We start from the raw sequence: 16,660 nt of genomic DNA, 5'->3' as shown, positions 1-16,660 counted from the left end.
GATGGGATTACATTGTTTCTGTCCTCAACTTGTTCCCTCCAATCTTCACCAACTGGATCTTCCACTGCATTGCCTTCCCAATATTCTCAGTGCTCGTTAATAGCAGCTCAGCGAGCTATTTCTCCTCTTCTTCCGGGATTCACCAGGGATGCCCTTTTATCTCCCCACATATTCTGCCTTGCCATGAAGGTTTTGTCCCGCAGTCTTCAGTCAGCTTCGAACCAGGGTTCCATCATTCCCATCTCCAAGTTCAAGAACCTTGAGCTCACTCATCTTGTATTTGCTGACGACCTGATGATCTTCTCCCGTGCGGATGCCATATCCCTTGGCACCATTATGCTCTTCCTTCGCCGGTTTGCTCTGATGTCTGGTCTCCGTATCAACCATGGAAATCCCTTATCTTCTTGACTGGGATCTCAGAAGTCTTAAGGGCCTCTCTCCTCCAGATCATAGGTTTTGCTCTGGGCTCTCTCCCGGTCAAATATTTGGGCCTCCCGCCCATCCCTGCAAGGCTCTCGAGTCACCACTGCTCCCTTATGCTTGATATCATTAGAAAGCGCCTCCAGCTATGGAAAGGAAAGCTCCTCTCCTTTACGGGCCGCCTTGTCCTCATCAGATCAGTTCTCCAAGCTACATACATCTACTGATCTAGTATTTACGGTTTGCCCAAGTCGGTTGTTACAAAGTTAGAAAGTTTATTTGCTTCCTTTCTGTGGAAAGGATGTGAGTCTTCTCGCTTCCTCCGGCGAGTTAGTTGGGCTTCTATTTGCCTTCCTAAATCAAAGGGAGGTCTGGGCTTGAGACACATAAAAGATGTTAACAAGGAGGGCCTTCTCAAGCACATATCGAAGATTGTCAGTAAAAAGAAAAGTATTTGGATGGATTAGGTGTATTCGCACCTCCTCAGGCAAGAATCCTTTTGGTCGGTCCGGTCTCCTTCTGATGCCACTTGGGTTTGGCGTAAGTTAACCTCCTTGAGATCCCTAGCCTCTACAGTTATGGTTTCCCGCATTGGGGATGGTGCCTCCACATTCCTATGGTTAGATCCTTGGCATCCTAAAGGGCTCCTATCTCAAATTCTCAGCGCCAGGAATATTTATAACTCTGGTGTCCCCAGACAAGCTATGGTGGCCAATATCATCTGTGCTGGTTCTTGGAACCCCCCAGCCCCTGCCTCTACTCTCCCACCTGATATCTGGGCTTCTCTGCCTTCCTCCCCTCGGCCTGGGAGATCTGATTCTATTGTTTGGTCCCATGCTTCGAGTGGCATCTTCAGTGCCAAGTCCGCTTGGGATTATATTAGAGCTCATGAAACCACCTCCCCTTGGCATAAGCTCATTTAGTTCAGGCATCATACTCCGCGTCAAAGCTTCACTGCCTAGAGGCATTTTATGAATTGTCTCCCTACGCAAGCCTTCCTAATCTAAAGAAGCATCCAGGTCTCTCCTTTATGCTATCTCTGTGGCTCTGCTTCTGAAGACACAAATCACCTATTTTTTTCCTGCCCTGTCTCCTCCATTTGGAGGCTTGTTATCTCTAAATGCTGACCAGTCAACAGAAGAATCCTTCCTTTCCAAAAGGAGTGGGTTTGGATGGATATGACTTTCCAAGGGAAGACGATTTGCAACTATCTGGGAAAACCGGCCTTCTGTGCCACTCTATATCAAATCTAGATGGAGATAAATCATAGGAAATGGACTTCCAACTCTCGTCCACTTGGAAAGATTTGGAATTCCATCTTTTTCGATGTCAAAACGGAGGTCTCAAGAATCACAGCGCCTTGTTCCCCCTCCCCCAGAAATTGTCATATTGTTGCTTCCTGGGAGCTTCCAAGCTCTGTTATCCGGAACCTTGTTTCCCCATGAGGATCTTCTTTCCTTCCCCCTTCCCTTTTGGGGCTGTATTTTTTCATTCGTCTCTTTGGTTAATGAATTATTTATTCATCAAAAAAAATATTTTTTTTCTTACATAAAATTATTTTTTAATTAATTTTAAAAAATATTTTAATGACATAATACAACCAAATCAAATATGGTATAACATAACAAACATCATGTATGCTTCAAAACACTTTAATATAATCTCTTATTTTTGTTTTATATTTAAAATCAAAGCAGAATATTTTTTCCTATTTTGAAAATTATTTTTCAATTATCAATCTATTTTTCTAATTTTCCAAAAATTAAAATTAATAATTACCGCTGAAAAAAAAAATTCACTCCGATAGAGTCGTAGAACAGCCAATGGTGAGTAACATATATATAATTGACTTCCATCAAAGGTATATTTACCATAAAAAATAACACTTTATGTTAATGAAAAATTCATTTTTAAAGCAAAAAAATTAAAAAAATAAATAAATCGACTCCTTGAGGTCATTGATCATCCTCTAGTGTCTAACATATAAAAAATCTAGCCCCATCCAACATTTATTTATGTACTATTTCAAAAAAAATGGTTTTGGGGAAAGAAATTTACCTTTCTTAAGCTTGGAATGTGTAAATCTTGTTGTAGGAGTGATTGGGAAGGCAATATGTGTGATAATGTGGCTAATTAGAGCCCAATATGGTGAGTTTCTGTTCGAAATGCAAGATGGAACTGAGATTTCAGCGAGACAGACGAGACAGGCGAGACGAAATGAGGTATTTATAAACCTTTACAATGTAACATTCCAGTATCTCGCCGAGACGATACCAAGATTTTGACCAAGACCATGTAAAAAATGTATTTCGTAGCCTATATCGTCTCGGCCAGAAAAAAAAAATACAAAATCACCGAGATCTCAGCGAGATTTTGAACCATGGTTACGACCAGGTTTCACAAGTTTCAACCCATATCTCAGTTTCGAGCTGGATCGAAACCAGTCGAAACCTGCCTTGAGATCGAAATTCTTATCCTTGCGCATGAGTCAAAGGTAAAGTGCACCGCCACCAAGTTTGAGATCCAGAAAACTTTCCTAATGGCACATTTTTAGGGCCATCTAAGAAAGGAATCTTAAACAGACCGTGCAAGAAATATGCCCCCCAAGAAAATTTGTCATTCAACATATCTCAAAAAATCAATTTTCTATGTAGATAAAGTCCGAAATGACGTGTAAGAGTTGTACCTCAGATCTGGGTCAATCCACTTGTCCACAAAGGCAATACAAATATTTTTATACTTAGGAAAATTAACACAGTTACAGTAACTTGAATGGCCATCCCTAGGATTTAGATATCAGTAATTATCAACATGTGTTAGTGCATAATACCTGATATTAGTTAAGAAATATGAAAAATGAATGTATGCCTAAACCTCGTAAGCACCACCAATATCAGTGCGTACTACTGTGTATTTATCATTCATAAACATCCAAAACATATTTGAGTCCTAACCTTCCAAAAAATTATGTTACAAACTAGTTATAGGTACCAATCAACAAGTGACAATAAATATATTTTGTAGAACTATGGGTCGGTCCCCTACAAGGTTTATCAATGACCAAAACTTTTAATGATAATACAGTCAAGAAACATCAGTGTGCACAACATAAAAATAAGTAGCAGACCGATTACCATGATAAGGATAAGAAGACCAATAATGTTTAGCAAACAAACATGGTTCACATTGAAATACATGGGAAATTGAAACAGAAGAAAACAAGTTGGGCTATTGTTTTTCATGACAAAAAAGGAGGGATGTCCCAAACGTCGATCCAAAGAATCACAGTATCAACAGTACTACTATCACGACACCCACAAACAAATGATTGTGTTTTTTCTTTTCAAAACAGAAGGCACGAGATCAAGGAGGTAATAGTCCCCTTTCCTCACATTCACTGCCAATTATCCTCTTTGTCACCAATTCCTTACGCAGACAATGAGAAGGAAAGAAAGTAACACAACAATTCAAGAATTTGATAAAACGACTGACAAAGAGAAGATTGGAAGCAAATTTTGGGACATGAAGCACAAGATTAAGGGATAGGGAGGAATTAACACGAAAATACCCTTACAGGAGATAAAAGAAAGAGAATCGTCAACAATTTTAACTTTATCTCTATCAAAGCAACCAGTATAGGAGCCGTAATACTAAAAACATAACGGTCACGTGATCGGTAGCATCGGAATCAATGACCCAAGAGGAAGGCACAAAAGTAGAGGCATGAAGGGCATAGGCCGAAGTACCTGACTGAGAGAGAGGACGCAGCTGTGGAAAAGAGCTGCCGACTGTATCATAACTGTCAAAAGGCTACAATATCATCTTGTGTGAGGGAGTAACTGTCCCCTTGAGGTCTGGAAGTATGTTACATGTGCTCTGGCAGCCACAACTATGTGAGGGCTGGCTTGCCCACATCTACCACCTCGGAAACCACCAAGTGTCAGTTTAAGGGAATGCCAATGCAGTTCCCAACAAGCATCTTTAGTGTCTCGGGATTTATCACAATGTTCGCACTTGAGTATATCTTTGTCATCCCCACAGCTCAAATTTTGGCCCCATCCTCCACCAGCCCAACTTCGCTATGATGTAGAGGCTAGGGCAGATCTCTCAAGGGGTGGTGTTGGTTCCATAGCCACCCTTCTTGTTTCTTTACTTTGCAAATGACCACACACTTCATCTAGAGATGGAAGGGGGGCTTTACCCAAAATTTGCACCCAAATTGGTACATATTCTGGGTTTAGCCCACCAAGTAGGATTATGACACTCCTCAAAGGTGCTATAAACCTTGGCCTCATCTTCAAGGTTAGACAGATGGCGATCCATGTAGTGGTCATACTCTTCCCAAAGACCAACAACAGTGTTATAGTACTCAGACCGCCTAAGCATCCAGCCACCTTGGTTGACTTTGTGACCTTGGATGCCTTGTTGGTATAGCCTTGTTTTTTAATCACAATTTCTTGACCTCCTTCCCCTGCTGCATTGTGATAGTCGGTGGGAGGAGTTGATAAACCAATTGCCAACACAATCAAATGTGTTAGCTACGATGTTCGAAATATCTTTGGCAGCATCCTTACACATAAATCTCCTACCAATTTCAGGATTCCAAGAAAAGAGCAATCGAGTCAAAACCGTTGAGTTCTTTATCTCCCACTTCCGATATGCTGAATCACTAGGGAGAGGATCCCGAATTGCACCATAATCATGGTTTTAAGTTTCGATCGAAGCTTTAATTCCAACCAAGACAATTAGACATGGTCTAGGATGAAACCAACAGTTAAAACTGGTTTCAACAATACACCTTGGGATTTTGCCAAAAACTCCAAATCACTTGATTTCTTCCCACTTTTTGCATTCTTCTACTCATTCAACCCTTTTACAACTTGGATTTCCACAATTGGACTTTGGAGGTTGAAGGTAATAGTTTTTTTCCCGAAATAGGGCTAGTGTACAGTAGCATTCAATGTACACTAGTAAACTTTCGTCCAAACCACAAGCAAGGTTTAAAGTATCGGCGTCGGGTATCATATCAAAAGGATGATTTTAAGAGACAAATTGTATCAAAAAGACGCAAGATATGCTAGATACGCATGGAAATGATCAAGAAACATTTGGAAATGCTTAGGATATATGCAAAATACAACTTTGAAGCATAAACATTATAAATAAAAAAATATGTAAAATATATAATGTAAAAAAGGAGAATAAAGTACAACGAGACAAGTGCATTCAATTGATTATGTATGCAACATGAGGTTTTTTAAATGTACTGTTTTAGGTATCCTATCGGTATGACGGCACCTTAAAGATACAATACATATCAGTTGGTATCAGGCTATCGGCCAATACAAAAGGATACTTAAAACCTTGACCACAAGTACCATTTTGGGTGGTTTTTTAGTGAAACTACTTCATGGAATAGGCGTAAAATCCTAAAAATAGGAAACACAAAGGGTCAAAAAATCATTTTTGGGCCTCAAAACCTTAATATTCTATTGGCCTAGAAAAATCCTAGGTTTTGGCCAAGGTTGAAACCTGAACATGGAACCTTGCTAGCGATGTAAACCCAACTTCCCATAGCTCTATAGGGATAACCTAACAAAGTGAGCTCAGTCCAGGTAGTTTGCATTATCCAAATTGACAATGGATATGTGGGCGTTGGTGTTCACCATAATGACTGAACTGGGTGTAACACCACTTGTTCCACCAATTGAGGCTTCCATTTGTCCACTAACTTCTAACATTGTGTGAAGACACACTGGCAGCTGGTTGAATACCCACACCAAAAGGGGAGTGCACATACTACCCAACAAATTTCTTCCCAACACAAAAGGAGAAGGTCCAATCACCAAAAAAATATCACGAAACTTGCAAGAAACAGCAAAACTTTTGAAAACCACAAGTATAAAGGGGGAATTCATTCTAACTCACTCACAATCTTGAAACAATATAACTCGGGAGAAAAAATACTCATCATTTAGGTCTGCTCAAGGTTTTAAGTATCCTCCCATATCCTTCGATACGTATCTTATCTTTAATTATCGATACGATACCTAAAAAAAATTGGTATTAGTATATGCAAGAAACCTCATCCTTTATATATAATCAATTAAAGCACTTGTCTCTCCGTACTTCATTCTCCTTTTCATACATGATATATTTTACATATAACTTATTTATAGTGTTTGATGCTTCAAAACTATATTTTGCGTATATCCTAAGAATTTCCATATGTTTCTTGATTGTTTCCGTACATATTTTAATGTATCTTGCGTCTATCCAATACGATACGATACAACACATCTATTAAAATCACCGTTCCACGACTCCTTCTCACACCATACTTCTAACATAACAAATGAAATCTTCTGCTCAGCTCGGTGATGTAAAACCCTTTGTTTGGTCCTACTTTCCGGAAGAACTGTTCCAAGCTGGGCATGGGGAGATCTGTAGGCTCCAGCTTGAGTGTTAAAGTAGAATGGACCCCAACTACCGTGGGGGTACATTATTTCACATGTGTCTCCAACGATAGGAGGAATATCTCTATCGTGGGGACTGTGATTTGGCTTTATTTTTATTATTTTGTTTCCCAGTCAACTTAAGTTATTTGTCTATATTAGGATAGATAAGATTGAGTTGTAATTCTTCTTGTCCAAGGATCTAGTTTCATGTTTTGTTCTAAAACTAGTTTCCAAATCTGTTTTGTGTTGGGTTCTTATTAATAAAGCTGTCGGTAGGAGGGCTGCATCTATCTCTCAAGATTCTGCAGTCACTTCCTCTTCTTCGTCTCTGTATCTCCCTCTTGTGATTGCTGCTTCTTTTTCTGATATGGTAATATTATGCAAAGTGATAGGGCTATCCATTGGCACTAACGATCAGACTTTTGCTCGGTTCAGTTGGACTGCCAATGTTCGTGTGAATAGGCCAATGCAATCTGACCAGATTGGTTCCCAGGTACAATTCAGGATGTGGCTACATTCAACCGATCAATACTTAAAGTACACGGCAAATTATTGGACCTAGATCTGTGTATGGGTCCTGCTCATGACCCAAGACACTCGCAAGGAGAGGAGGAAAGGAAGAAGACCATACCAAAGGAAATGTATTACATCCATCCTAACTTAGAAGGCAATGTTGGCAACTCAAATGGATGTGAGAAAAGGATGCGTTGTCAACAACGGCACTAATATCCATACTGACATACATCATCAAGTGCCTACTTAAAATGTTCTGAGCTACCTCAACCACATAGTTTAGTGTGAACCAAAGGTTCAATGACATCTGCAGTGACAACATCCCCAAGTGCCAACTGCATCACATAGCACAAAACAAATGACCGCATGGTACAGTATCTAAAAAAAATCAAAAGAGCATTATGATCCATTGATACAACAAAGAGGATCATGCATGGCCTTGAACCCATTAACTCGAAATTGTGACACGAGGACAAAAAATCATGACCATCAAGTGTACTCATACAATGAGCCAATGAGGTAATCAGAAGCCAAAGGCGTGTCATGCCATGTAGCGTCTCTCAACAAACATCTTGCTAAAATTTTACCAGACTTACACAAATGATTTGGTTAATATAGTCCACAAACCTAACTACCCACCCGACCCACCACCTTTGGAATTTTGGGCAGAGAAGAGAAACAAATATGCTTGAAGAATTATGAAAGAGTAATACCTGAAGAATGCTTTGAGTCGCACAATCCTGACCAAGTGGCTTCAAGCAAATGTCAGTTAGAGATACCATTGAGCCAGAATAATTAGCACGAATTTGATCAACCTGCCAATTTAGGGGAAATGGTGTAAATTAGCTGAGAAAATATAATTAAGTACCACTATGGAAGTGGCAAAGCATGTCTTGTAGGATAAATAATTGAATTCATGGTTTACAAATCAAGGTGATACTAAACCTTCTTCTGTATTTCAAAGAGTAACTGGATATTGTTGTCTTTAACAATACTGGGTGACATCCCATGCTTCGAATCTGGAATAGTACCTAATATAAGCTGAAAAGAAAGTAGACGTTCAGTGGCCATTAATTCCTTGCGAAATCATGATATGATAAATAAGTATAAGAATATAACTGAAATTTTTCGAAAAACACTGAAACACGAATCAAAACTGGACAAGGAATGCATATTCATTTTCCAAAAGGTTAAAATCCAATCTTGAAAATGAAAGACCCCTTGTTGCCAAAGAGGAAAGTAAATTGAATATAACCTCAATCCTGATTTTGGGATTCTAGAATAATGTCATGAGGACTACGGGGTATGGATTCAAGGTCAGATGAGATCCAACATCTAGCAATAAGATGAATACCATTCAAATACACATTGGAGCAATGATATTTGTCCATTGAAAATTAGAAAAAGAAAAATATTCTGACACACAGCACAAAAGATGGATATGGATGTGTCCACAAAAAAAATATTGAAATTTCAGGCAGAAAAAAAAAAAAAAAAAAAAAAAATCAAAAGTGTTCTCTGAATATGCACCAAAAAAATACTTAAAGAGCTCAACTCATCTATCATAGTTAACTATAACCTCATCTAAAGCATAATAAGTAAAGAGAAGTAACTTATTACATGCACAACTAAAAAGCTACCTCTCTTGAGCTCTCCCCCCTGCTAGCCTAGGAAGAAAGTTTCCTCAAGCAAAAATACTCTCATGTGGTTTGAGCTTGGCGACTCAAATTCTGCCTATTTCCATAAATCATTGAAAGCTAGGACCAACACCAATTACATCCCCCAGCTCTCAGCCTCTAACGGATCCCTCCTCCATAGCCTTGAGGACATCAAGCCGGAGGCAGTTTCCTACTTTATGGATATCATTCGGCCTCCTCTTGACCTCTTTCCCTTCTTGCTGCTCAAAAAATTCATCCCCAACCACCTCATGCCCTTCCTCCAATCCATTCCCTCTTGACTCTGAAATCATGGTTGTCGTTCATTCCACAAATCCAACAAACCCCCGGGCTCGGATGGATTTAGCATAGGCTTCTTCTCTTCTTGTTGGGAGATAATGGGAATGATCTCATCATTTCTATCAAAAGCTTCTTTTTTAACCCCTGCCTAATCCAAGGTTTCAATCACACATTTCTCTGCCTCATCCCTAAAAAAGAGGAAGCTTCCTCGATGACCGACTTCAGACCCATTTCCCTTCACAATCTCTTGTATAAATTCATAGCCAAGATTCTCACAAATAGGATCCGAGTTGTCATTGACTCCCATGTCAATCCCAACCAGTCGGCCTTTATTGTTGACCGAAGTCCTGTAGATAATATCATTCTTTGCAATGAGATCATGCGAGGGTTTGACAGAAAATCTCATTCCCCTAGTTCCCTCCTCAAGATTGACATTCATAAGGATTTTGACTCAATCATATGGGATTTCATTTCCCAAGTCTTGCATGCTATGTCCTTCCCCCTATCTTTTTCAATTGGATCTACTCTAGTATCTCCTCCCCTAACTACTCTGTCCTTGTTAATGGTTCCCCAACGGGTTACTTTGCCTCTTCTGTGGGCATCAAACAAGGCTGCACTCAATCCCCTTTCCTTTTATCTTTGGCCCTTGAAGTCCTCTTTAAATCTATTAAATCCCACACTAATGACTCTTCATCCCTCCCATACCCAAATGCAAAGCCCTCAAGTTCACTCATCTTGCCTTTGTAGATGACCTCATGTCTCATGATCTTCTCTAAAGTTGACCCCCTCTCCATTGAAATCATTATGTCCTCTCTCCTTCATTTTGAATCTCTGTCTAGTCTCTGAATCAATCTCCTCAAATCCCCTCTCTTCTTTTAAGGGGTTTCTAATGATACTAAAGCTCATCTTCGTGAGCTTACCAGTTTCTCCCTTGGCTCGCTTCCTGTCAAATATCTGGGCCTTCCTCTGATTGCCACCATGCTCACAGCCCACCATTGTACTCCCACGTTGGATCACATTCACAAAAGGCTTCAGCTTTGGAGTAAACTCCTTTCCCATGCCAGTCGTTTGGAGCTTATCCAATTGGTGGTCCAATCCTCTTACAAGTACTTGTCTGGTGTCTTTGAGCTTCCCAAATCTACCATCAAGGCCATCGAATCCCTCTTTTGCACCTTCCTTTGGAAAGGTGTGGATTCGGCCAAATTCCTTCACCCCATCAATTGGTCTTTCGTTTGCCTTCCCAAGGTTGAAGGAGGTCTTGGGTTAAGAATGATCAAAATAGCCAACAATATGGGCATTCTCAAACTAGTCTAAAAGCTTGTCTCCAAGCAAAACAGCAATTGGGTCTCATGGGTATACTCCTCTATTTTCCATAAAGACTCTTTTTGGACCATTCCTCCTACCTAGGATTCCTCTTAAGTGTGGCGTAAAATCCTCCAAGCTAGGCCACTTGCCATGGATGCCATCCATTGCAAGATTGGAAACGGTCTTTCCACCTCCCTTTGGCTTGATAAGTAGCAGATGTTCTTTACTTATCAGTGGGGTCTAGATCACTTTACTCCTCTGGTCTAGCCAAGAACACCCTGTCTCCTCCATCATCTCTAGTGGTTCCCGGTCTCCTCCCATTGTCATACCTCCCCATTCCAATATATGGTTCTCTCTTCCCCCTTACTCCTTTTGGCGGAGAAGACAATCATTTGGACTCCCTCCTCCTCCGCTTGGCATTTTATGAGGGCCCGTGACCCCTTTTCCCCTTGGCATAAAATTATCTAGTTCAAATTTCACATCCCCCGCCATAGCTTCACTATTTGGAAAGCTCTTTCCAATTGTCTCCCCACCCATTCCTTATTTACCGCCATATTATTGTCCTCCCGCCTATTGCCTTTGTTGGAATGGCTCCGAAGACACCAACCACCTCGTTTTTGAGTGCCCTTTCACTTCCACCATCTAGAAGCAAGTTCTTGCTAGATGTTGTCCTGCCAAGAGGAACCCCTTTCCCCTCTCGGGAGAATGGATTTGAATAGACATGACCTTCGTTGGAACTCTATATGTGACATTGCATGCAGGTAAGCTCGCTTTCGGGGTTACTGTCAATCAATTTGGATGGAGTGTAACCTTCACAGATGGACTTCCAACTCCAGACCATTTGTTAAGATTTGGAATCCCATCACTTCGAGGTCTCCTCCAAACTCTCTTTGATCCAATGTCTCCCTGTTGTGTACTCCTCTAAAAACAGACTCGTCGCTTCCTAGGGCTTACCCTTTTCTATTTTTCTCAACCCTACCCCTGCCCCTTAGGGGTTGTAACATCGTTTCTTGTGTTTTCCTTCTCCTCGGGGTCTTGTACATCCCCCCCTTTCCCCTCTCAGGAGAATGGATTTGAATAGACATAACCTTCGTTGGAACTCTCTATATGTGGCATTGCAAGTAAGCTCGCTTTCGGGGTTACTATCAATCAATTTGGATGGAGTGTAACCTTCACAGATGGACTTCCAACTCCAAACCATTTGATAAGATTTGGAATGCCATCACTTCGAGGTCTCCTCCAAACTCTCTTTGATCCAATGTCTCCCTATTGTGTACTCCCCTAAAAACAGACTCGTCGCTTCCTAGGGCATACCCTTTTCTATTCTGCTCAACCCTACCCCTGCCCCCATAGGGGTTGTAGCATTGTTTCTTGTGTTTTCCTTCTCCTCGGGGTCTTGTACATCCCCCCCCCCTTTCCCCTTGGCATTGAATTTCTTATTCACCAAAAAAAAAAAAAAAAATCTCGAAAGGGGGACCAAACAGTCCATAAAGGTTTTTTTTTTTTCCACCAAAGTAATACATGAAAGTGATAACAAATTTTAATAACTTTTACATCACATTTTAAGGTGATATAAAATTTAAACACTAGTAAAAGAACACAAAAAATACAAATACCTGCTCAATTCTGTAAAAAGGGGCCAGGTGGCTATCAAAAAAATGCTTCTCCTCTGCAGCTTTGCTCCCATGACCCACCCATAGCTGCAATTAAACATGAGAAAGTTGATAAAAAAAAATTTGATAGAAGAACCCAAACTGATCAAACAATCTTACAAGTTCAATCATCAAAAGGGTAAAAGTTACTCCCAAACCCCATTTATATCTACAACTGCACACTTCAAAAGTAAATAAACATCTAAATTGAGTAACTGAAGTTTTCATAGAAGTTTCATGATATATAAAGAAAAATATTCAATTTTGACTTCAAAATGAAATTCCAAATAACCTCAAGAAAAAACATCATACTCTGAATGACACTGGAATTAAATGGATATATGGATAAACAATTACTGTAAAATAACCCCCATGAACAAGCTGTCTCTCAATAATAACATTTTACAAGATCGCAACTTGATCATATGTTGTGATAGAGCTTCAGATTGAAAGAATTATGCATCCAAGCCTGTGGTTCTACGAAAACACTAAACAAAAAATGCTTCAAGATTCCACAGATTGGGGATAAATCAAGTATCTCCAAACAAATATAGATAATATAGAAAATACAAACAACATTAGTATTTGTTGTAAAGTGGTTTTATGGGTATGAGGGTAGAATGGCCCAAAAGGGCAGAACTGTACTTGTACTTGTATCTCATTTATAATAAATAGAAGCCGGCTAGTGTTCAAGTTTGACACAAGTCATTATTCCCAATTTCATCAGTATTTCAGGTTCTACATTGAGGGTGTAACATCAACAACTCCATCCATATATTTCAAAATTTAGAAGAAAAAAAATGACAGTTATAGAGCACTAGTGAAGCACATAATAAAGCGTGACAAGCCCATACAATACCTTCTCAGGCTTTGTCTCCACCTCGAAACGTATTAGTCCCAAGCATAGTAGAAGAACAACAGCTACTGATGAACACAGAACAAGAGTTGGGTTTCTAGCAACCCATGTTCCGTATCTCCTGAAAAGGTAAGCAACCCATAACATCAGAAAACACCAACATAATACTACCAAGCAGACCATTCAAAACGTAAGCAGGGACCTGTAAAAGTTTGACAAATATCCCTGCACAACTGAAAGCTGGACTCCATTCACCACTCCAGGAAGCACTTCATGCATCTGATGTTCACCAAAAAGACATTACACAATTATGCAGTGCAACCAATGGCAACAACTTTAAAACAACGATAGCACTAAACTTCATTTGATTGACATTTGATCAGAAATGTCTCAAGGAAGTCCCAAAACAAGGACCGAAATTCCATTTAATCAAGGTAAACAGTTGGATGTTGTGTACCTCCAAGAACACAATGAACATCAAAAATTAAATAAATTATTTATCTTGAACAGATTGCGTCTCACAAATAAGTTAAACACGCAAAGCAAACATCAAACCTAAAAGGCCATTCAACCTAGAAGAAGAAAAGTTAAAAAACACATGTTTGATCAAAATTAGTTTTCATATATTGTGATGATTAAGAAATATAAATTTTATTTTCCGATTCAGACATAGAACTGTCCACACTACCAGTAGAAATTTTCCTCATAACATCATCTACATCAATTCCTGCCCCTTAGAATTTAATTCGATGAGGAAAGTAAGCATTCATAGAAATAAGGTAATATCTTTTTTCCTGGTCCGTTAGATCAATAAGGTCATGAAAGAATTCAATTTTTTTGTTTCTTATTTTACAAATAATATATAATGGATTTACCTGGGCAAATACATGATTTTCTTTAGTATTGCTGGGATCAGGTCTTATATTAGGGTTCCAGAGGTAGTATTACTTAACAATCCCATTTTTTCTGCCTTTTCATACGGATTGGCTCTTGTTCAATCATATTTTCTGTACTGTTCATGTATTATTCAAAATATTATGGCTGTGTTTGGTATACATTCCCATTCTAATAACATAGAATACATTCCCAACAGAGTATGTGAACACTATTTGGTACATGTTTGATTAGAATACATTCTTTAGTTTAATAATACTTGGCATTTTATCGAACACCTCATAGACAAAAAGAAAAATACATGGAGAGCACCAAAAGAATGACATCTGCCACAAAAATGCAAATCCCACAGCAATCCGGATCTCATATACCAACAAAAAGCGATTAGATGTCAAAATCCAGCCTACAAAGCTAGAATCTGGTGCAAAGGGAATAGAATAGGATCCCCTTTTTCGAGGAAACCAAGAAAGGGATGAAATTAGCAGAAAGAAGAGACTTTTTGGGGGGGCCACCAGATCAGAGGAGGAAGGTTAAATAAAACTTGGTCCTAGCCTGGAAAAACCTAAGAAATAAAACCAGTTTTCCAGGACTACCTGATTAAACTAGAAGAATCCATAGTAGTAAAAAACTAATCACGCGACAGTTCCAATTAAGATCAGTACAAAGATCTAGAAAGTTAAAAACAGACCGTTAGGGTCCCCAACAAGAAAAAGAGAGCTGAGTTTAGCTTGAAAGCTCTACCGACATAAAGGAAACAACTTTGCGGCATTTGTTGGCAGTATCGATTGAGGAAACAAAATGGGTACCAGTGTACCACAGTTCAAGAACATATAGAGAACTCAAGGTAGAGAAAATTCGAGCCAAAGAGCTATTAGTGGTTAGACAGACCTGGCAACAGTGGAATTGTGTTGAGAGATTCAAGAGCTAAGGAGAGGGCTTCCTTTTCTTCTTCGCAAGGGAAGCTTGAGGACGGAGATGGATGGCAAAGGAGTAGAAGGAGAGAGAAAATGAGAACATTGAGAAGCCATTAATCGAGTCAGAAGTGCTGCAGAGAGATGGAACTTCACATCCCATGAGAACTGATATGGTGAAGCTCCTGGACATCATGGTTGTCTTCTACATCGGGGAAGATGGTGGCGGTGAAAGCGAAACCACCAACCCTTCCACAACAAGGGTCGAAATGAATCAAAGTCGTCGGGTGTGAAAAGTCGGGGCTCGGGAGTCGGGAATGAAACATAAAACTAGAACGTGGAATGGGTTTTTTTTCCACTCCAGAATGAGGTCCGTTCTTGGCTTCATTCTAGAAATACAGAATGAGAATGTGTACCAAACACCATTCCTGTCATTCCAGAACACATTCTAGACCCAGAATGGGTTCTAAGAATGCATACCAAACACAGTCTACAGCATTTCCATCTATGGACTGTTGGAGAGGGGGTCACTTCACTGGTTCATATAACTATTTTTGTTTTACTAATTAGTAATTACAACTATCTTACTCACATCATGGTACAGGCTATTTGGACTAAAAGATCAAATCAGATCATAGATTGATAAGTAATGGTCAGAAAATTGGGATTCATTTATCAACAGATATTTTTCTTCAATTTGAACTCATTTCTATGATTCTTTAGTTGCCTTGATAAGTGCAATTTCTATGGCATATATCAGTGATTCGGTGACCTAAAAAAAATTAATTAGAATTAGAACTCCAAATAAATCTAAATCAATAAAAAATAAACTGTCTTATACCATATACCATCTATATTCTTTCCAGTCACTACTTATAATTGAATTGCTTGAATTTTTATTCCTAATGAAATAAATCTAGATTGAAGAGGGGTTGGTCAATGATGATCAAACATTTACCTGTTTGGAGTGCCTTTTTTTTTTTTTTTTTTTTTTTTTTATCGTTATCTATGGATTGATCAAAAGCCAAAATATGGTTTGAGCACTTAAAAGTCTGGAACTTATACTGAATGCAATTAATATAAATTCTGTAACATTTGATTTTTTTGATACTCATCAATCAAAAGAAGACATTTAACAGAAGAGCACTTACCATGGATGAACATTTTTTAACAGAAAAGGACTTACCATGGATGAACCAAAATAGACAAGAACTAAAAAACTAATTTGGAGTTTTCAAAAATTATGGATGTTGATGGTACAACACCACTTGAATCTTTTGAGATGGCCATTTTGTTGTACAGTGGGGGAGTTCACCCTCTAATAAAATTCTTTCATTTATTTAAAAAAAATAATAAAAAAATAATAAGATGAGAGGAAAAAAATTACAGAATGCATGGGGAAAAAAATAGTAGATATGATATGCACCTGCATGGGGACGGTCTCATCTTTTTGCTTGTTAACTGAATTGGGTTCACATTCATCTCTGATATTCAACAGCGGTTTCATCTTGGAAGCGGAACTCCTTTTTCTTGTTCGATGAAACAAACCCCAACCAAAAAATGCAGAAACCAAGACAATATATAGGATAGCCATTGAAAAGTCGAGACATTTGACCTGCAGTCATCAGGAAATAGAACGAAGTTAATGATCAAAAAAGTTACACATGGAACTACCATTAGACAGTCAAACTTCATA

General features: G+C 39.0%; 1 protein-coding gene across 2 annotated transcripts in view; it reads right to left on the bottom strand.

Annotated features, from left to right (window-relative positions):
* Nucleotides 1–16,660, bottom strand: part of LOC122086327 (NPC intracellular cholesterol transporter 1-like) — a 116,804-nt gene that overhangs the window by 65,800 nt on the left and 34,344 nt on the right. For both annotated transcript variants that reach the window (XM_042655090.1, XM_042655091.1), the window contains exons 8-13: nt 16,391–16,579; nt 13,362–13,438; nt 13,163–13,280; nt 12,268–12,351; nt 8,337–8,432; nt 8,105–8,206 (exon numbers count right to left, since the gene is read on the bottom strand). In XM_042655090.1, the coding sequence (XP_042511024.1) occupies nt 8,105–8,206; nt 8,337–8,432; nt 12,268–12,351; nt 13,163–13,280; nt 13,362–13,438; nt 16,391–16,579 (666 nt within the window). The remainder of the gene's footprint in view (nt 1–8,104; nt 8,207–8,336; nt 8,433–12,267; nt 12,352–13,162; nt 13,281–13,361; nt 13,439–16,390; nt 16,580–16,660) is intronic.

Source organism: Macadamia integrifolia, chromosome 8 (assembly GCF_013358625.1).
Source record: "Macadamia integrifolia cultivar HAES 741 chromosome 8, SCU_Mint_v3, whole genome shotgun sequence".
Lineage (NCBI taxonomy): Eukaryota > Viridiplantae > Streptophyta > Magnoliopsida > Proteales > Proteaceae > Macadamia > Macadamia integrifolia.
This window is presented reverse-complemented; position numbering and strand designations above follow the sequence as displayed.